This window comes from Echeneis naucrates, chromosome 12 (assembly GCF_900963305.1).
Source record: "Echeneis naucrates chromosome 12, fEcheNa1.1, whole genome shotgun sequence".
NCBI classification, from domain to species: Eukaryota; Metazoa; Chordata; class Actinopteri; order Carangiformes; family Echeneidae; genus Echeneis; species Echeneis naucrates.
In genome coordinates, this window is record NC_042522.1 from 18,858,479 (window position 1) to 18,879,710 (window position 21,232).

Genomic DNA, 21,232 nt, shown 5'->3' on the forward strand with positions numbered 1-21,232 from the left:
GTTGAACTTTATTTCAGTGAAAATAATTTTCTTAAAGACAGTAATGTTCCAGCTGATAAATTAGGGGATAATAAATATTCACCGGGATTTAAATGGAGCATTTTCTTAAAAAACAAGCTCACCAAAAGTAATTAACTGTTTCAGAGGTTTGTGTATTTTTTGGTTCAAGGAATTATTAAAATAGCAGACTGGCATTAGCAACTTTTTACAGGTCACTCATTTCCTGGTTATTTTCTAAAAGCTCATTTCCTTGAAGCTGGTGGAATATTTCTAATTCCATTTATGATGCAATGTTTTTGTACTACATTTTCTATTTTGTCAGTTAGATTGAAGCGCTCCGTCTGAACATTGTGTTTCCATCTCATGTTGTTTTTGAAGGAGTGGAAGTGCAGTAAATATGAAAACAGGAGAAGTGAACGGACTGGATGTCTTTTATCCTGCTGTTTAAAATTCCTCTCAGAGACTCTGGCAGATTTATTTAACCCCTTGTTCCCTGTCAGCCGTGATTAATGACGAGCTAACCAGCAGCTCGCCGGCTCTGCTTTTGTCTCCTGGAAACTTAATGAACTCTGTCGAGTCTGTTGACAAATCTGAACTGAGGCGTCCATGAAATGCTCCGACAGCGGCTCCTGGGGGTCAAAGAGCAGAAACAGAGACGAAAGTTTGGAGCTGTAACTTTTATCATGTTGTTTGAGTGTCTCCAGGCAGAAAACTTCTGGGTGTTATTCAGGTTTTAGTTATTTATGCTGCAGGTTTCTGGCCTCAGTCTCACAGTGTAGTTGTCATTGTAGGTTAATAAATTAGTTTTATATTCAGTCAAACTTTGTGCTCTTAACTTTAAAAGAAATCCAGCTTCTTTCTCAACATCTGGCCGTGTTATTAAAGAAATGCAAAATAAATCTTCATACATCTGTTTACAGAGTGGATAAATAGGGTTTGAAAATTTGGATGGGGGGGTGAAATGTGAAAGAGAAAGAAAAAGAGGGAAGCTGAGGATGTGAATCTGTCAGATAAAATATAAATAATAATAAAATGCATCCAGTGTTGCATAACGAGCAGTTTATTTCAGGTATTTCAAGTCACCAGTGGTGGAAAAAATTCAAGAATCTGAAAGCTTTAGTCGTGGAAGAAAATGCTATATATATATTGGCAGCCAACAAAAATATAAAAATGCTGATTATGTGGATTTTTTTGGTGTTTCAACCAGATAAACTTGTTCTCTTACATCTGGAGAGTTTACAGATGGTTTATTTCTATTTGAAACACTTTATCTACACAAACCTTTTCACAGATCACGTGGATTTTTCAGGTTCTCTGGATGTTTTTGTGGAATTAAAAGTCTAATTTCTGCTGCTGGTCTCTGCTGCCCCCTGCTGGAGGCCCCCCTCCAACACGGAGCCCACAAACAGCTGGATCATGGTTAAAGGAGCGGACCAAAAGCGGACCAAAAGCGGGAGAAGGACGCGTTTCGTGGATTTTACGCGCAGCTCCGAGCTGAAGGGAAGTTGGTCTTCGTGTTTTCAGTTTTTTTCTGAGTCTGATCCAAACTTTGTCCGGCCTTTCCCCGCAGCTCCCTCCCCTTTCCCGGCTCCTCCTCTGCCGGCCGCCTCGGCCCATCTTCCCAAACTTTCCGTTGCGGACCTTCCTGGAGCTGAAGCCGGCCTGAGGATGGTTCTGACGGCCGAGCAGGCGGACAGACCTCTGACCCCTCTGCCCGCTCCGGAGCTGCTGGCCCGACGGGAACCCAGAGGGACCCGGCCGATGTGAGTCCGGGTCGGCTCTCCGGCCCCGGAGGCCCCGGAGGCCCGGAGCACTCTGCTTATTTGAATATCCTGCTTCAAAGTGTATTTGAATGGAAAAGGTCGGATCTCTTCCTGACGTGGCGGATCAGAGGCCATTTGCATTTTGGAGAAACTTTGGATGAAAAGCAGAGATGCCTGTGGTGGTGTTGTTGCGCTGTTGTGTGTCTTTGTGCGTGTTGTGATGGTGCTGTGGGATGTGTCCAGGTCCGAGGCGACCTGTGGGGTCCAGAGGAGACGCGGACTGTCACCTGGAGACCTCCAGCTGAGTTTGGACACAGAACCGGATCCTCCAGAGACCAGAAAGAAACCAGCCAGCAGAAGGTGAGCTGGAAAACAGCACACATGTACTTTGTGTTGTTTGTTGTAGAAGAGTCTCTGTCAGTACAGCTGTCCATTTTCACCTCAGTAAATGTTTATAAACTGATTATAAAGACCGAATGAATCAGAATCAGCTTAACTTGGAATTCATGGTTCGTTTAAATAACAGGTGACATTGTGTGTTTTTAAACTCGCTGTGTGGCTTAGTTAGTTTGCTCTGTGTTCACTGGGCTCACCCAGATAAACTTCATGTCACCGTTTCATCGGTCTGCTGCTGCTGGACAGAACCTCACTGTACCCCCAGCTGTTTTCCTGAAAATGAAAGTGTTGAACAGCCGAACCGGTCGACCATGAAGGACATCAAGTGTTGTTTAGTGAAATATTCCCGTCCATTGGTGATGTGAGCTGCAGGTGGAGTTACTGTAAACACTCGTCCTTTCTCCAGCAGATTGAAACCTGCCGAGCAGCTTTCACCTTCCAGTCCAGGCGACCTGGAAATAAAGTTTGAGAGGAAGAAATCGCAGCCCAGCCAGGTAGATCGGCCCTCTCCTAATTCAATGAGCCGCTTTTTATTTACAGTTTCTGAACAAACAAATCTGTTTTTCTTTTCAGTTCTCAAAGACAAATGTCCAGTATCACAAGTTATTTAAGGAAGTCAGCAAAGATGAGTCACTCAAGCAGAGTAAGTGTCAGATTGTGTTTTCATCCGAGCACAGAAATGTTGGATTGTTCATCTTATTGTGATGTTTGTGTGTGCGTCAGGCTACACGTGTGCGCTGCAGAAAGACATGTTGTATCAGGGCAAGATGTTCGTCTCTGATAACTGGATCTGTTTCCACTCCAAAGTCTTCGGCAGAGACACCAAGGTGCGATCCCGACGGCGTGTTTTCTGTTCTGTGGCAGAATTTTTTTATTTATTCTCGCCTGTCTCTCAGATTTCAATCCCTGTGATGTCTGTGACGTTCATCAAGAAAACAAAAACGGCGCTGTTGGTGCCGAACGCTCTGGTGATCGAAACGAAGAATCATCAGGTAAAAGGCTCGGAGAGGTCATCGGTTTTCCTCCATCGGCGTGAAAGTGACCGTAAACTTCTGTTTTCCAGCACGTGTTTGTTTCCTTCCTGTCTCGAAACACAACGTACAAACTCCTGAAGTCCATCTGCATTCACCTGGAGGTGAGAAACATCATTAGCAGTCAACAGGAAATGAATCCACCTTCTTCTTCATTGACCATCAAAGCACAACTTATATCTTATTTCAATTAATATCCCGTTGTTCCCTGTTTTTTACTGAGACTCCAGTATATGAATCCAGTAAACATAAATGAAGAGACGTAGAGGAAAAAGAACATCTAACATCTACCTTTCAAAAGTCAAATCTTTGAAGTGAGGTGTGTAAACTGTCGTTGCAGCTGGATCAGACCTGTAACAGTCAGATCACTTCGTCCTGTGAAAGCAGCTTCAGAGTTAACTGCCCCTCGTCGCTTCCTCTGGTCAGTCCGTCCGTCCTCTTTGTGATTGATCAGATATTTCCCGCTGTGATTAAAATCCCTGCATGTTAAAGTGTAATTTCCCGTGTTTGTGTGTGTGTGTGTGTGTGTGTGCGCCCGCCGCAGGACTTCTCCGGAGACTTCTCCGACCTGGACGGAGTTGTGCAGCAGAGGCGGCAGGAGATGATGGAGAGCAGCAGCTCCGGCTCTCAGACTCCGGATTACGACAAACTAACGGGTGCTCCCTCCTCGTCGTTCCTTCTGTGTGCAAACTTCTGTCCTTCTCTGGGTGTCCGGTGTCACTGCAGCTCAGGCGCAGTTTAGTTTGCAAATAGCTGGAGTGAAGCCAGGTGACATTTGAGCCGTCGGGGCTTTGCTTTGTGTCGTTGTGACAAGCAGACCGAAAAGCAGCGACAGCTGCTGAATAATGAATGAATTCCTCTGCAGAGGACACGTCGGTCAGTCGGACTGTCGGATTGCTCAGTCACAGGTCTCTCTCTCTCTCTCTCTCTCTGTTTACTCGACCACAGACTTCACCGCCCTCCCGGACACGTTTCTGAGTGCAGTGAAGGGCGGCGAGGTTTCAGTCCACGCAGACATTCACCTCCAGACGCCGAGCCAAAAACACAGAACGGCCCTCAACAACGGTACTCTGAGCAGAAAGATGCTCTCAGTGTTTATCTGAAGGAATTCAGCTTCAATAGGAAGATTCTCAAAAATGACAAACTCTCCAAACTCTCTAAAATCCACAGGGTTAGGGTTAGGGTTAGGGTTAGGGTCTTAACGTCTTTATTTGATTGGTCAGGAACAAAACAGGAAGTTCAGTGTTAGAAAGCAAGCTGTCCTGATGTCCTCAAACGCAGCACGACTCACAGTCCTGATCTTATTTTGTCAAATTATATCCAGTTTATTTGACCGTGTGGCGTTTCTACGGCGGCCCTGATGGGTCAGTTTATGGAAACACATGCTGACGTGTGACATGAAATACAGTTTGACAACACACTAAGAAGCAGTGAACCTAGCTGGTGTTTGTGTATTTGGTTGTGTTGTGCGTTTTTACAGATCTGTTCTGACTTTGTTTTATTTGAACCTTCAGGGCCACCATAGTTTTTTTTTATTTATTTTTTTGGTAGATGCTTTTGGACAGAGATGTTTTCCAAATGCAGTTTAACTTCATCCAGCAACAACAAACTCAAAGTCTCTTTCTGTTTTCGGCTCACAGGCTCGGCCACGCTGAAGGACCAATCCTCACAGTCCGTGTCTTTACACGCCATCCTCCTCATCTATCTGCTTCTGTGAGTGGCCTTCCATCACGTGGGACTACTCTGATTATCAGCAGACTGTTCGGCTCCTCCTTCACTGTGTTTGTGTGTCTGAACAGAGTTGGCGTTCTCGTCCTGTCCTCCTGTTACATGGCCTTCAAGATCGTGGCCCTTGAGCGCCGTCTGAACTCTCTGGTGTCGGTCGGGGAGCACATTCACACCGAGTAAGAGCCCTGATCGCAGACGCACTCGCTCTGATGTGTTTCCTTCAGATGATCGCCGACGTTTTGGTTCACGGTTTGGTGCTCGTGTAGTTGCAGGAACGGCGTGGGCCGCAGCTTCCGCGACGAAGTGAACGCTGAGATCTTCGGAGAACTCTCCGCCAACCTGTTCAAGCTCGAAAAGGTCGGTTGGGTTTTAAATCTTTATGTTATCAACTGATGAGTTTCTTTTTATTTAGTTATCTCTGGACCTTTATTTACATCGAACAAAAATTCCCACAATGCATCTGCACAGCCCTGACAGATGACAACAAGCAGCAAATGAAGATATGTTTTTAAAAGCAGTCTGTGTAACATTCACAGACGTTCCCTCAGTCTTTCTTCAGACTTCTGATGTGTTTTCATTTTTTCCCAGATTCAAAGAAACCTCCGGAAGCTGCTCGAAGAGACGTAAAATAAGATGGCGGTGCGTCAGGCGGTGCGTCCGGACAGAAGCTTTATCTTTCATCAGACATGTTGTTGGTTGGATCGGACCGGATCTGGTTCCAGAGCGGCGACAGCTCGTCCACACGGCTCTCTGAAGCTGCTGAACTTTAACTGAAACTGTGCAATAAGAGCCTCTCCCCTCGTTTCCACTCAGGACCGCTCGTCGCTCTTTTCAGAGAAAATGCTGTGTGGAGGTAAAACTGAAGCAGCGCTTTAGTGTTGGCACGGAGACATTTTGTGTGTCTGTGTGTCTGTGTAGTATTTATCTAAGAGCTTTTATTCTGCATTTCAACACAGTGGGGGTTTTATTGAGGTCCAAAGGGCCTTTTTCAACGTTCTCCAAACATTACAGAAAAGGTCAACACGAGCTGTTCTCATGTTCCTTACTTTGCCAGAATTGCCAGTAAATTATATTTGTTGTGCACATACAGTGTGTCTGTTAGTGGGGGATGTTAGGATGATATTTTAATGGCATGAACAGCCACTTCTGGTTTATTTGTCACTCCTGCAGTTCTGTATGTGAAGGTTCAAATTCACCGTATAACGGTGGAGAAAGTCTTTTTGCACATTAGCGTGAAAACATCATGAAACCTAATTTAAAAGCGAGATTATTCAGTTTCAGTGTAAACTTTGAATCACTGAAGGCTCACTATGAATTTCAGGTGTATTTACTTTCAGCTGATCATCATTTCAAACTTGTTTGTGTTCCTGCTGTAGTTTTCAGGAGCGTATCTATACCTCTGCCTCTCATCATCAGTATCACAGCATCAATAAAAGCCTCTCATCTGCAGCTTCAAGTCCGTTTTTCTGACATCAACCCAATCTAATCACAGTGACAGTGAGAAGTTGGTGCTCAGACCTCATGCGTGGTCTTAAATACATTCAATAACATGAAGAGTCTCAATTATCACTGACGTTTGATTTTCTTCAGATTTTAGACAAACACAGGGCAGCAGATTTCTAAATATAAAGTCTGGTTCAGTCTTTTCTTCTCCATCTATCTGCTCCTCTCCTGCTCTTCACTCCCACTCTGCTGTGACTCATTTTTATTTTTATTTTTTCATCCTCAGATTTCTTTTTTGTTTGTGTGGATTGTATGAGGACTCGTATTTAATGCTTTTGTCCATTTCATTGCAAACTAAATTTACCTTCAGGTACAACTAAAATAACCTAACCTAATCTAAATTTTAGGTTCATTTATCATTTAGAACTTTTTTTTTAGTTAGTTCAAATTAAAGCTTTGCTTTCAAGCATGAAAACATCTTTAACCAATTCTAAATGAGAGTGAAATGTTCAACAGAAACATTTAATGTCAAAAATGAAGCCCAGTTTCTAATAAAAAAATTAATGAATTGAATTAATTTGAAGGTGCACAACATGTGAGTGTCTATTACAGATTATAGTGGTGCATGTGTGCCATAACACCTCTGAAATATCTGGAGATAACATTTATTAATGGATTAAATGTCAAGCATAAACATCAGCGGAGGGATTTTGGTTTTATGGTAATATAATACAACATATGTGCAGTAGACAATGTAACACACTATTCAGTAAAAATACAACACTAACTGTGTTAGTAACACATTTTACATGATGAAAAACTCAAAGTCGAATTTTAAGTGAAAGTGTTTCTTTATTTAAAAAAAAAATAGCCGCACATTTTATTTTATCAACACAATTTAACAGCATGTTTCAACAAAAGAGGGAAACGTATTACGCGTTGCCCCGCCCACTCTAGAATTCATGCACCAATGAGATTCCGGCGTCCGCATCCCGTGCTCCTGCCAATCAAACGGGCCCCGCCCCCCGCCGCATGACGTAACGGGCAGTCTGAAATTTGCAATGGCGACGTCGGACAAAAGCGGCCGTCCGCTCCGGAGCTCTGAGGCCGGACAGCACGCGCTCCGTCGGCTGCACACACGCGCCTAACGTCGGCGAAAACGCACGAGCGCCAAAGCTACGGACCGGGAAAAGTGATTTGACAGCCTCCGCGCGCGATGTCAGTCTAGACTAAAAAAAAAAAAAAAAAAAAAAAAAAAAAAACACAAACAAACAAAAAAAAAAAAAAAAAAACGCTGGTAAGTCCAACAAACTCACAACAGCAGCAGGATGATGTGATGATGTCGTTTACCTGTAACAAAAAAAAAAACTAACAAAAAAAACCCAACAAACCAGAACAACAACAACAACAACAAACAAACAAACGGTGGATGCTCAGGTTGAGGTTTCAAAGGGGCGTGGCGGCGCGTGCTGGGTACCACTCCCGGCTCGAGGATGCTGATAGCTTAGCAACAAGGAAGGAAGGAAGGAAGGACAGACAATGGATGTGCGATCGATTTGTCAGCATTGTTACCGGGTAGGCTGAGCTCAGTGTGTGTTTGTGGTGGTGGGGGGGGGGTCATCATCATCATCATCGTCATCATCATCACCTCCATCATCACCTCCATCCTCAGGCTGGATGCAGAGTGGGAATGTAAACAAAGGGTGTGGGCCTCCTCGGCCGGCCTGCGATGAAGATCACTGCCTCTCTCTCCAGCCATCACCAAGTTCCTGCCTGGGTCCGACTGAGGCAAAAATCTGCAGTTTAGTTGACGTTTGATGACGTCGGCGGTGATTTTATTTACATTCCTTTCAGCTGATTTCTCGCCCAGACAAAGAGAGGAACATAAACAAATGCACGTGTAGATTAGAGCTTAAATGTTATCGTCCCATTCCTGTTTCAGACCTTCGCTCATGTTGTCGTTGTGTTTAGTCACATTATTCATATTATTAATGCTAAATTCAGACGATTAAGTTGCAAAACAAGGTCAAAGTAAAAAGAGATGTAGATGCAGAATAAGAGGCAACAACATTATTATTCATCATCAACACTTCTGATTGTTTCTTCTATAATTAGTCGATCGTTTAGTCCACCTTGAAAAGAAAATTAAGGAAAATGAGCTTCAAATGTTGTTATTGCTTACTGTTTCTCAGTAATTCTATTATTAGAAAACAATAATTGTGGCAGTTTGATGTTTGGGCAGCTTCCTCAGTGTCTCCCCTGTGTTGGTCAGTTTTGTTGTGAGCCTTTGTGCTGTTGATTTTACCCACGTTATGTCTGATGCTTGTGAATTTGTGCAGGGTTTTCTCACTTTTTAAGTCAGTTGATTCGTTAGTTAATCGTTCAGCTCTTGACTTTTGGTGGGTTTGTCGGTTCTTGAGGAAATGAAAATGTCCTGTACGCACAACAACGAGCAGGGTCAAACTGTTGTGCATTTCCTGTTCCCCTAGTGTGCGTGGACACGCTCACCCAAGATCACATCTGTCTGAAAATATTCTGCGTTCCCTCTGAAGACTGTGAAGTTATTAGAGGGTGAGATTGGTGTTGTGAGAGCTGAGGAGAGTTTGTTGTTGTGATAAAGACCGTTCACTTTTCCTGATCTGCTGTGAGAAACTGCTCGCGGTCTCCTAAATCCATGTGACTCCGCGACAGGAAGTGACTGTCTCAGCTCCATGGAGGTTCATCCCGGCCTATTGAAACAGGAAGTGGAGCTCATGCTCTGTTTCGCAGGTGACCAGCTGACTTCAAAGGAAACTTCCTCATAATTCTGTAAATGAAACAAAAATACTTCCAAAGTTAAAGTCTGAGGGACACAGAAAGACAAAGAAGAACAACCTTAACCTTTTTATTTACAGCTGAGCTTCATCACATTTCATCAACAGGAAACGCTCTTGACGCTGTGTTTGGTCCTCAGGTGTGACGTGTGAACAGACACCATGGCCACGCAGGAACCGTCCCCTCCTTCGTCCATGGAGAGCAATAAACCCGGCTTCCCTAAAAAGATCCTGGGCAACAAGCTGGAGGACAAACACCTGTGCAACTGCTGCCACAACATCCTGAGACGACCCTTTCAAGCCCAGTGTGGACATCGCTTCTGTTCCTACTGCTTCAACAGGACTGTGAGGTGAGTTAGATGGAGGACGGGGCAGGTCTCAACACTCTCTGCTTTCAAAATAAAAGCTGGAGCTGTGGTGGAGCTTGTTCCTGTCAAACACAATCGGGGGACAAAGAGCAGCATTTGAAAAAAAATCTAAACACTTTGACACTAAATGTTGCACCCACACACTACCGAACTTTAATTGGAAGTAAAAGTACCAACACACAGTGTGAAAATCCTGGATTCATCAAGTATACACACCATTGTGTGTACTCATCACTTTATTGATGCAGCTAATTTCATCCTGCTGGTGTAAGAAAAAATAATTCATCATAATTAAAATTTCACTATATTCTATTTAGTTTGAACCATCTCAACCTGAAAAATAACTAAAACCTTCATGGAAATATTCAAGTAAAATAACTAAAAACTGTATTTCTGTCCAATACTTGACTAAATGTAATTTACTTTGCTGCTTATTTTATATTATTGTTGTTTTATTGCAGTAATGGACCCCAGAAATGCAACGCCTGCATTAAAGAAGATATATTTGAGGAGCCTACGTCGATTTTGAAACAAGGATGTGTGAGTATGGAGTATTTTTACCAGCGTTGATTAAAATTTTTGTTGAGTTCACATAAAGGTGTTGATGTAACTGCTGTGTATAAAATGGCATTGCTGTTTGGTAAAATCTCTAAATGTCTTTGATTTTATTGGTTTAAAGAACTTGAAACCGAAAGACTTTCAGTTGCTTCTCGCAATTAAACCCACATTCAGACCAGAATGAAAAAACGAAACTAAATAAACAAATGTGTGTTCAATTCTCCACTTTCCTGAACAGAAATAATCAATATAATGGCCCGGGAGCTGAACGCTGCTGACAGCGTGTGACGTCAAATCCTTTTTGTTTTGTCTTGTTTTTTCAGGCTTTTCCTGACAACGCAGTTCGAAGGGAAGTTGAAAACCTGTCAGCTGTTTGTATCAACGAAAGTTGCACTTGGAAAGGCAGCATTAAAGAGTACGAGGTGAGGCGACCTTCATTTGTTTTATCAATCAGTAGGCCTTCCTTTTGTTTTTTGACTCAGTATGTGTGTGTAGATGGTTACGACAGCTTCCTTTCTGCAGATGAACCATGAGGGGAAGTGTGAGTTCATGATCATCCCCTGCCCCTCCTGCAAAGAACGCATTCGCTTCAACGAACAGGAGCGCCACAACGAGCGCGAGTGTCCAGAGAGAACGCTCAACTGCAAGTACTGCAAGGAGCCGTTCCACTTCAAAAACATCAAGGTGGGAGAAGATTTATTTCCGAGCGAAGGTTCTCAGCAGCTCTTAGCGTGCCGTTAAATAAACGCTGTTTTCTCAGGCACATGATGAGATCTGCCCCAAGTATCCGATGATCTGCGAAGGCTGCGCCAAGAAAAAAATACCCAGAGAAAAGGTGAATCTGCCGCGGTTAGCCTCACATATCCATTTCCTGAAAAAGTCTGTTTTACAAATTCTCTCTGCTGCACTGAAGACTTTTCCAGACTTCTCTAAAGAAACGTATTCTTTAAATCTATATTTTGTCCACTATGCCATAAAAAGAGATTTGAACTCATTGAACTCTGTTTTGCATCCAGATTGTTTGATGAGTCTTTTAGGAATCTGGAAATATCTTCTTTTTCTTTTTTTTTTTTTTTTTGGATGCTCAACATCTTTTATTTGAATTAAGCCTGAAGACATTTTGTTTTCGTCTTTATTTTCTAGTATGTGGACCACATTAAGTTCTGCAGCAAATTCAGAACTCCCTGTCGATTTCATGTGGTGGGATGTGACATGTCTGTAAGTAACCTGATTCATTTTATATTTTCACACATATCAGGATAAAGAATCATCTCATTAAGCGTATTTACGTTGAAGTGTCTGATAAAAACACTCAGAGTCAGACGCCACCTCTGCTCGTTTAACTCAGTCAATAATAAAAATAGATCACAGCTGTTGAGGGACAAGATGATCTGCAAAAAGTGGAGTGTGTAATAGTTTTCCGCAGCTCATTGTGAATCTGATGTGACCTGATCTGAGCAGACGCCTTTTTATTTGAGTCAACTCTCGATGCAGACAGGCAAACGGTCACTTTGTCAATAACAAGTGAGGGATCTCTCTTAGGGAGCTTTTAAAGGAGCGTATAGATGAGCGTCAACATGGTTTTAATCGAGGCCAGATCAGACCTGTGTATTGTTAAATCATTTTCCGGCCCGCGGTTTGTCGCCTCCCTTTCTGAAGGTGGAGAAGGAAAAGATCCATGACCATGAGCGCGCCTATGCCTACGAGCACCTCAACCTGCTGCTGCATTACATCATGGGCATGAAGGTGAGCATGGAGGGCCTGCAGCCCCAGGGACTGGAACTAGCCGGACACAAACTGCTGGAACTCCAACAGTCCCTCAGGGAGCTCGAGGCCAGAGTCTCCCAGCTCAGCAACACCTCCTCTGGGCCTCCCGTGCAGGGAGCCGCCGCCTCCTCTTCATCCGCCAGCTCCGGTCCCCCCGGTCCGCCGGCCTCAGCTCCGCTCCCTCCACCTCCCACTCTGGCGCCCACCCTCTCCGTCTCTACCTCCTTCACACCTTTGCCCAGCTCGGTGGGAGCGGCGTTGGAGCTGCAGCTCCACAGTGAGAAGACAAAGGTGGCCGAGTTGGGCCGCAGGTGCACCGAACTAGAGGTTAAATCCGGCACGTTTGAAAATGTGGTGTGTGTCCTGAACAGAGAGGTGGAGAGGTTCGCCACCACCATGGAGGCCAGCAACCGGCAGCACAAACTGGACCAGGACAAGATCGAGGCTCTGAGTAACAAGGTAGGACTGAATGAGACGGTGCACCCGATGGCAGCGATCATGATCGCACAGGTGAGGTGACTGCGTGTGTGTCCTGCAGGTGCGGCAGCTGGAGCGGACGGTCGGGCTGAAGGACCTGACGGTGGCTGAGATGGAGGGGCGGCTTAGGGAAATGTCTGCCACCACCTTTGACGGTATATTTGTCTGGAGAATCTCCGATTTCGCCAAGAAGAGGCAGGATGCCATTGCAGGTCGAGCACCTGCCATGTTCTCACCAGGTAACGGCGGCCATTTTTATCAGTCGGTACAATTGCAGACTCGGGTTGCTGGAAGCCAAGTCGACGTATTTAGATGTCATGACTTCTCCCTTTTCCCTGTCAGCCTTCTACACCAGTAAGTACGGCTACAAGATGTGCCTGCGGATCTACCTGAACGGCGATGGGACGGGGCGTGGCAGCCACTTGTCCTTGTTCTTTGTGGTGATGCGGGGGCTGAGTGACGCCCTGCTCAAATGGCCCTTCAACCAGAAGGTAAAACCTTGGCTGGTCCATTCAGACGAAGGAGGGGCTCAATGAGAAACGATCTTTATTGTTTCTCACTTGCAGGTGACTCTGATGCTGCTGGACCAGAGCAACAGGGAGCACATCATCGATGCCTTCCGACCCGACGTCACCTCCTCGTCCTTCCAGAGACCCGTGAGTGAGATGAACATCGCCAGCGGCTGTCCGCTCTTCTGCCCCCTCTCCAAGCTCGACACTAAGAACTCTTACATCCGCGACGACACCATCTTCATCAAGGCAATTGTGGACCTCACCGGCCTCTAGGCGGCTTCCCAGAGGGTGGGCCGCGGTCCAGGCAGTTCTTTGAGCATTACGGCTTCATTTTGGGCTCAGTCTTGGTCCCGTTCGGGCTCTGTTCAGGCATCTTTCTGTCCCCGGCAGCTTTAGGGAGACAGAAGTGCTTGCAATTGTGAGCTGCACGCGGCTGCAGTTTGCTCGGTGCAGGCGGCGCTGGCATTGTCATACCTGGTTGTCCCTGTGCGAGAACCACCGTCACTGCTGTACATTTAGAGCGCAAACCTTTCTGTTTTTTTCTGTTGACATCACAGAAAAACCTTCCATGGTGATAAGATGTCACTTGAGTTCTGCACATTCGCTTTGAGTTAAAGGACACGATGAGTAAGCGCCGGGGCATCGCGGCCGGTGCAGATCGGAGCGGAAGCAGATGTGTCAACTTGAAAAGTGATGACGGAGAGGAAAGAGTGAAGAGCGTGTTTTTCTTTATATCCTACATTTGAAGACGTGGGATGCTGCAGAACACAGATTGTGTTAGAGTAGGTTTGTAGTTACAGAATTCCCTCATCATTCTGATGTGACTGTAGGAAGCCGGCAGTCGACTTGAACTAGAGTTAGAGCGTGACGCTTGATGCGGTTTTTTGCTTTTTTCTTGCAGATTGTGGATATTGTGAGCTTCTCAATTCCAGTGTGGAGTGAATTTGCATAGACAAACGTGGAGTTATGTTATGAATAAGATTACAGGCATTTCTTTTTTTCACGCAAACGTGCATGCTGCTGGCGTTTTAGGTATGAAGTGGCTCCTTTGATTCAAAGGTTTCTTGTTTGTTGTTGAACTTGTTAGTGAATTAGCCATCCGTGATGGTGGACATTGCCTGCATGTCTTTGGAACCAGGCTACTTACATGTAAAGTTAGTGTTGCGTATTTGTTCCTCTTAGGGGTTGGTGGTTCTGATTGGTGGTTTGGTACATCTGTGGAAGATACAGTGAAGTTACCAAGGAGTCAGGGCAGCTTGCCAGTCAAGCCTAAGGCATAAAAACCTACGTGTGTTCTTTTGGGTCTCTGACAAACACACATAGCTGGAGTTTTTCCCCCCGGATATGCTCACTAGCTCACATCTCAACACATAGTACTGTGCCCCCACCACAGACTGAGGTCATTCCACGAAATGAAGGAATTGTTCGTTCCTTGTTTTCTGTCCATGCCGTATACAGTGCGTACGTGTTTCTGCTGCTCTGAGATAGAATACTGATGTGAATCTAATATATATATGTTGGTGAAAAATATACATGAGGTAAATGTGTGTGGAGGCTGAGAGGCTGAAAATAAGACATTATAATGCGTCGTTGTAGGTTGACGGGCCTTTGTTGACTTTATTTATTGCAGGTCGATGTTCAACACAGCCCCAGTTTAAGATTTAAACTTTAGTGTTTCTAGTAGCGTGCTCTTACATATCACCAAAGCAACAAGGCACCACAAGTCAAACACAAAATCTACAGTATATATATTAAAGAAATATATATAGAGATGTTTCTGTAATTCTTCTAAATGTCCACCAGAGATTGCTGTTCTGCTTACTTAGCATGCATGCTGAGGTTTTAAGGTTAACGCTGGCCTGTTTGAAAACCAGACCCGACCTGTATTGAAACCTCTCTGTGCATGGGAGGCTTCAATTCACATTCACTTATGGAGTTTCACGCCGGTTTTACTCCCGTGAGCCGCGTGTGGAAGCATTTATTTGTATTTGTTTGGATGAAAATACGTAATCATAGAATAGTTATTATGTTATACTGGCGCTGCGCCTGTTCAGTGGGGGCTCCCGCCTATATTCATAGCAATTTATAAATATGTATCTTTCATATCATAATGTTCAAATAATCTATATATCAATGTTAATATACACAAGATGTTATAATAAAACATAGTATTACTGAATACCTTATTAATTCTATATCTATATACCAGCTTTTTGTTTGTCGTGATGGTTTGAACAGGCCAGGACAACCCCTTTGTGCAGTAAGGACTTAGGATGTCTTCTAGAGTGCAATATATGATTCTGTCTCAGTTTGGTTTTTGGCGACACCTTGGCTTTAAGGGTTTACTGAGGTCATACTCAACACTATTCATTGCCATTTGTTTACATTGCTCTTTTCTTTTTTAAAAAAATATGGTGCTCTACCACCAACATGGGGGATCTCTGTAGTCGAGAGCGAGGAGAGGATTTTTTTTAAAGAAAGGCTGAGGGACTCTCACTTTACACAGTGAGCGGGTTTCTATTCTTAACTTAAAAACCTGTCAGTGAAAACTGAAGCATGTGATAAATAGAATTACATGAACTTTTTTAACCTTTAGTGATCTTGTAATGTGCCAAAATCAAATATTACCTCCATATGATAACAATGTCGTATTGCAAGTTGTACTTTTATGTTCTATGCTAAAACATGGTGCCAAATATCCTGCATTTATACTAAAGTTTGTATGTGTGTGTATACGTGTGTGCGCAGGTGTTTGAGTGAATGTATTTGTGCCAGTTTAATATGATGCATGGGTCACTCTTTCAGTGAGCACCAGAGGAAATAAAAAATATTGTCCCATGAAATTACCGACCCTCCTGAGGTTTCTGAATGTAAGCTTTAATTTGTTTTGCTTTGTTTTGGGCTTTTTTTTCCTTAAGACACAACAGCAGTTCTGTAATGTGATGCAGTTGACTTGAATCAACTTTATTTGTGCACTTTGTATTGGTTGTTTGTCCAAACAGGGTATTTTGTTGAGTGATTTCTGTACCTTGAAATCAGAGCCATATATATTCTGATGTTGATGATTGATTGTATGATGTTAAAAAGGACATGCAGTATGTAATAAAGTTTGTTGGTTTCAGCTCAGTGATTGTTTGAATAACTATAGAAGAATTCAGATGTAAAGTTAAAGTCCAGTTAGTTGAGGTAGAGCTTGATAAATGGGTAAATCAGCGTAATCTTCACAACAAAAATGAATTTTTTAGATGTCTTTTTTTTTTGTTGTTGTTGTTTTTCAATGTTTATTGTCAGTTTATTGTCAAAAATGATTCAAATTAACGTTTAATAGTTAAGATGTGAATTGTCTGTTTGGCAGTTTGTTTTAAATGTGACAAAGTGACGTAAAGACACACAAACTGGTTGGTAAAATTGATTTCATCTTTAACAATGCACAACATTGTCCTTTCTAATACTCTATATATTATCTAAGAATAACTAATAATAGTTGTAAAATTGTAGAAATTGGAGTTGGACTTATTTTTTTGTTTCCATTGCTGCTCACTAGAGGCCCCTATTCATCCATTAACACTGATAAAATTAAAAATCTTAATTCAGTTGTTCTGGATGAGGTCTGAAAGTACTAAAAACAACAGGCAAGGAAGTCAGGGACCATTTTACTTTTATAGGCTGTATAATTCAGAGATTATCTTCATTATCTCATAAATGAAATACAGACCATTCATTATTTGTTGCTATTGTGAAATTGTGGGACATCATGGGGGGTACATTTATTCAGTTGCTGCACCATAAAAGTGCTCCTTACTGCCCTAAAAAGTGTATATAAATAACAACCCTATGGATCTTCCCATGTAGTGTACAAACATCGTAGTATCAACACATATTTACCTATTTATTTATTTGTCTCATACTACGTACACATTCACACATCAAATACAATGACTCAATAACATACGACAGTTGGCAATTATCCTATTGTTCATACATTTGACTGTGCCACATGATCCTCTGTGTATATTTATCTAATTCTACATTTCTCAGGCCAACAGTATTTATATAATATAAGACCTCAGGCTACACTTACTACCTCACCTTTAATACAAAAGTCTTTTGTTTTAATAGCTGTGTGTGTGTGTGTGTGTGTTCTTATCAGATTGTCTTTCTGGATGTTTAATCTGAACTTTCATATTTTGTGTGTCTGTTTTGAAAGCACTAATTTGTGTAATCTCACTTTCTTCAACATAATGATGACGGAGCTTTATATTCAATTGACTTACCTTTATCTATTAATGTGGTGCTAAATGTATATATTTACGTGTATATATCTCGTCTACAATCAGTAAAATAATCACATGTAACGGTTAAAAATAAAAAATAAACTATGGGACTCCATTTTAGTCACGTGAGTTCAGTGGTTGTCATGGCAACAAGCCGGAGGTTAAATCGAACACACTTTCAATGGCGCCTGGTGGCGGTTACTGACCGGAAGTGGGATCAACTTCCGCTCTTTTTTTCCACGCTTTGTTTTATTTTATTTTATTTTATTTTATTTTCGACTTAGGTGCCTGTAGTCGATTATTATAACGAATAACATTTTCAGATCAATAACCTCAGTTGTTTTTGTTGGTCGCCCTGCGGCCGGAAACAGGCGCTTCATTTCGGACACCAGAGTCTTCCTGCGGCGGAGACTCGGAACCAGAAGCTTTGTGTCTTTGTGCTAATGTCATCAAGTGTGAGTGTCTTTGGACGGCTTAACTCGTTAATTAGATTCTTATAACTGTTGGTTTGATTTAGTTTGTGTGTTTCTGTTGTGACAGTTTAGTGTTTAGTGTTGACGGTTAGCAGCAGCTGCAGCTAATTTAAGCTAGCTCTTCGTAAAGCTGCAGATATTTGGGCTAAATTATTATTATTGTTGTTATTATTTAAGCGAAATAAGGAAATTAAAGCCCACTTCCAAGTGGTTGTGTTTTACTTCATGAACCAGAAAAAAAAGCTTTATTTACAAAGTAATTGTTGCTAATGTGCAAATTCAGAATGAAGGACCTGCTAGTCAGAATTATGGTCGCCGCCATTTTGTGTATGTCTTAAATCAAACTTAACGTGAATTATTGTCTAATTGAATGGATTGATTAATTGGCTGCAGCTTTAAACACAAATTTTTGGAAAACACTAATTTTCCAAAGGTAGTCAGGGTTGGTTTATTTCACCGTGACTTAACTGGTTCATTTATTCTTAATTAACCGATTGTTGTTGTTTATATTATTATAATTGTTTATGATGATTTATGTCCTGTAACTTAATTGAAATATTTTTAACCCTGTTACTGAATCGTTCCCACATTTTTTTTTTATATGTTGTTGAAATATTGATGCCTGTTGAGGAAACACAGGGCTGGACCTCGGTGATCTGATGGAGCATTGTTCTCTTTCCAGCCCTGCCCGGTGGAACAGATGACACACTGCTGCTCATGTCCGTCTGTTTCTACTCTGCACCCAATGAATCTCCACAGAGATGTCGATGCTGTTGTCGTCAGTTGACAGTCAGTTCCTGTAAAGTGCATGTGAGGCATTTTCACACAACTGCAGAGCTCGTTATAAGATAAATCACTCCGGCTCTTACTGCATTATATGGAGCACCTGGGCCATAAAGTGTGCAACTGTCATATTAGTCTCAGTGGTGCAGCACAGCTTTTAACTGGAGGGGGGTGAGATGTGACTGCTGACAGGAAAGATGGAAATGTAATGACACTGTATGGCCTCCAGTAATTCACTAAAACATGTTTGGACTTAAATGGAGACACAACTCAAGTTATAAAATTATAAAAATAAAACAAAACCAAAAAATACCTAAAACATAATTTGAAATAATTAATTAAATAAATGTTTCACTATCAATCTAAAAATATGTCTGGTTGATAGATATTGAATGATGAACCTGGTATTGTTCCAGTGTCATGCCACAAAATTGTGAAATCAATAGAAAATGAGGGGTAAGCTGAATATACACGTCATGTCAATTGAAATCTTTTCCACATTTAGACAATACAAAGGTTGGATTAACAACTACATTTTTGCATCACTTAATGAATTGGTGTTTATTCCCTCCGGTCTGCAGCACCTCGATTAATACAACGTTAAAACTTTGGATTCACAGCTGGGTCATAGTTCACAGTGGCAGTTGTGCTTCTGGATTTGTGTGGTGGTTTTTATGTGGAGAGTCAGTGAAAACTGCTTTAATGTCAATACTTAGCATCTAATTGGAGCAGGGACCTGTCATTTGCAGGAGAAGGAAGCAGCTGTGTGATATTTCTTTTTGACACAGGTTGAAGAGCCAAAGTTTTCTGCAGCTGGCTGACACATGACCACACTCCCTGAAATTAGGTTAGCATTTAATCTGGGTCTTTAAATACAAGCAGTGGTGACAATTGACTGTTTATGGCCCATCTACATAGCTTCCTGGGTCGAAGGAAGTCCTGTAAAGTAAAGTCACCTGAGTCACCTTAACATTTCAGTAAAAAAGTTGCAACTCATTGAGCAGGATTAAAAAGTACTAATTGGTCCAGGTTTAAGTGAGGTAAAAAAAAAGTGAAGACAATAATTACGGGGCTCTTGGTTGAAAGGTTGAGTTTTTTATCTATTAAAAAGTTATTAAGTTACACAAAGCTTTTACTAATGTTATTTTTAGATTATGTTACTGGTTTGTTTGGTATCTCAGAGATATTTTAGGATGTGAGGTTTGAATGCTAAATCCTGTAAATTAACGTGCATGCTTCCGGTTCTCTTGTCCAGAAGTATCTATCTATTTTAAACAGGTTTTTGGTTAAATGGCTGAACCCAACAAAGTTCGACATTTTATTCTCTTAAAATAGATCGGTAAATATCCTGATTGGGATTTTTTTAAAGAGTTTATTTAAAAAGGGTTAGGGTTATCAACAATTATCAACATTTAAAACTAAAGCTTCACCGTCAGCTGGACAAATACAGGTCAAAGGTCACTATCCCCAACAAAATTTTAAATTTCGCACCATGTCCCTTTTATGATGTTTAATCATCAGCAGAGGTAAACTGACACAGAGCAGATGAGGTAGGGTGTCACATTGACCAAAACAAATGAGAGTGACGAAGCAGTTAGACGTACAAAAGCCAGATGCTGAGCGCACTGATGGCTGCATATTCAAAAGGCCGAACACCTCACTGCTCTTGGATCGGTCTGTTTTAGTCAGATGTGACGCACTGATGCCATCCAACATTGCTCAGACTAAACAACCAGAGTAACGAATGTGTTGTTTGGATTCATGGAACAAGCTGCAGCTTTCACTCCATGGGAGGCTACATGAACATCAGGCATAATTCAAAGTCTGCAGAAGTTTTTATCAAACTGTGTGGACATTTACTCACATCTTTCACCTCTGAAGGTCAAAGGTCATGCTTATCCTTGCCCTAAATATGATTATAAATGGTGGCTCCTCCTGATCAGTGCAAACCTGACACTGGCTCACCTGAATTTTCCCAGAAGTTCAGGTGAGCCAGTGACTGTGAAGCAGGAGCTGCTGTAGTTGTAAGCAGACATGAAGCTGGAACCATCAGCTCGTCTCCCCGTCACAGAGCTGTTGAAAAGACCGTGGCAGGAGAGAACTGGTACACTTAATGACTTTAAAATGAGGTCTGCAGGAAGTAATGGTCTCTGGTCTTTTATGAGAAGAATGTGTGCGATGTGTTGGGTGTTAAAAGTGATTTACCAGGGATAGTCCTGTGAGGTTTTGTTTTGGTTTTTTTTTGCCATGACAGTTATTCAGCTGTAGGAAAGGCGACTGACGGGCTGAAATATCTTCAACACTATGGGACGGATGGTGATGAAATCTTACATTTATAGACTCCAGATGTTGAATTGACATGACTTCTCCTCAAACAAGGTTTAAATATGTCCATATATATTGGCAGTACAGCTACAGTACGAATTGATAAAGGAAAGTTGCTGCTCCAGCTTGTGCTTCCTCTGGTTGTCTCTTTTCCTGCAGGCATACTATAAGTTCACCATCTTGGGCTGACTGAGGTTCTTGTCCTGCTCAGTTAAAGGAACAGACTGCTGTCCCTCCTCAGCAGTTGAATCCTGGACCTGGGGACTGTTCTCCTTCTGCCTATGTGGATTTTTCCAGGTACGCAGTCCAAAGACATGCATGTTTGTCAGTTGTGTGATAAGCCGATGGCCTGTCCAGGGTGCCCACTGTCCTATGTATTTGAGTTTATTGTGTCATTAATTGCATCACTCCTCTTAAGTTTCTGAATGTCTGGGAGTATCTGTAAACTGATCCCACTTACCTGAACTAAATGTTATTTTGTATTTGTGAGGGTGGCAGGACTCCCTCTCCACAGACACATG

General features: G+C 42.4%; 2 protein-coding genes across 6 annotated transcripts; both read left to right on the forward strand.

Annotated features, from left to right (window-relative positions):
- The first annotated feature begins 1,401 nt into the window (after positions 1–1,401).
- Positions 1,402–5,690, forward strand: LOC115051883 (GRAM domain-containing protein 2B-like). Of its 2 annotated transcripts, XM_029515641.1 has the most exons (14): positions 1,402–1,763; positions 2,007–2,123; positions 2,566–2,653; positions 2,733–2,802; positions 2,883–2,986; positions 3,056–3,151; positions 3,223–3,294; positions 3,531–3,611; positions 3,735–3,846; positions 4,139–4,255; positions 4,831–4,903; positions 4,990–5,094; positions 5,185–5,275; positions 5,507–5,690. In XM_029515641.1, the coding sequence occupies exons 1-14, from the start codon at positions 1,417–1,419 to the stop codon at positions 5,543–5,545; spliced, it is 1,512 nt and encodes a 503-aa protein (XP_029371501.1). In that variant the 5' UTR covers positions 1,402–1,416; the 3' UTR covers positions 5,546–5,690. The 2 variants fall into 2 exon arrangements, with proteins under 2 accessions (XP_029371501.1, XP_029371502.1); XM_029515642.1 differs by having other exon boundaries at positions 1,630–2,123; positions 2,569–2,653.
- Positions 5,691–7,645: 1,955 nt separating this feature from the next.
- Positions 7,646–15,977, forward strand: LOC115052297 (TNF receptor-associated factor 2-like). 4 transcript variants are annotated; one of them, XM_029516348.1, is made up of 11 exons: positions 7,646–7,658; positions 9,315–9,524; positions 10,004–10,082; positions 10,424–10,522; positions 10,623–10,784; positions 10,861–10,935; positions 11,244–11,318; positions 11,760–12,326; positions 12,406–12,583; positions 12,687–12,835; positions 12,911–13,129. In XM_029516348.1, the coding sequence occupies exons 2-11, from the start codon at positions 9,337–9,339 to the stop codon at positions 13,127–13,129; spliced, it is 1,791 nt and encodes a 596-aa protein (XP_029372208.1). In that variant the 5' UTR covers positions 7,646–7,658; positions 9,315–9,336. The 4 variants fall into 4 exon arrangements, with proteins under 4 accessions (XP_029372208.1, XP_029372210.1, XP_029372207.1 ...); XM_029516350.1 differs by lacking the exon at positions 7,646–7,658 and having other exon boundaries at positions 7,676–9,524; positions 11,760–11,846; positions 12,132–12,326; XM_029516347.1 differs by lacking the exon at positions 7,646–7,658 and adding an exon at positions 7,676–9,130.
- Positions 15,978–21,232: the final 5,255 nt, after the last annotated feature.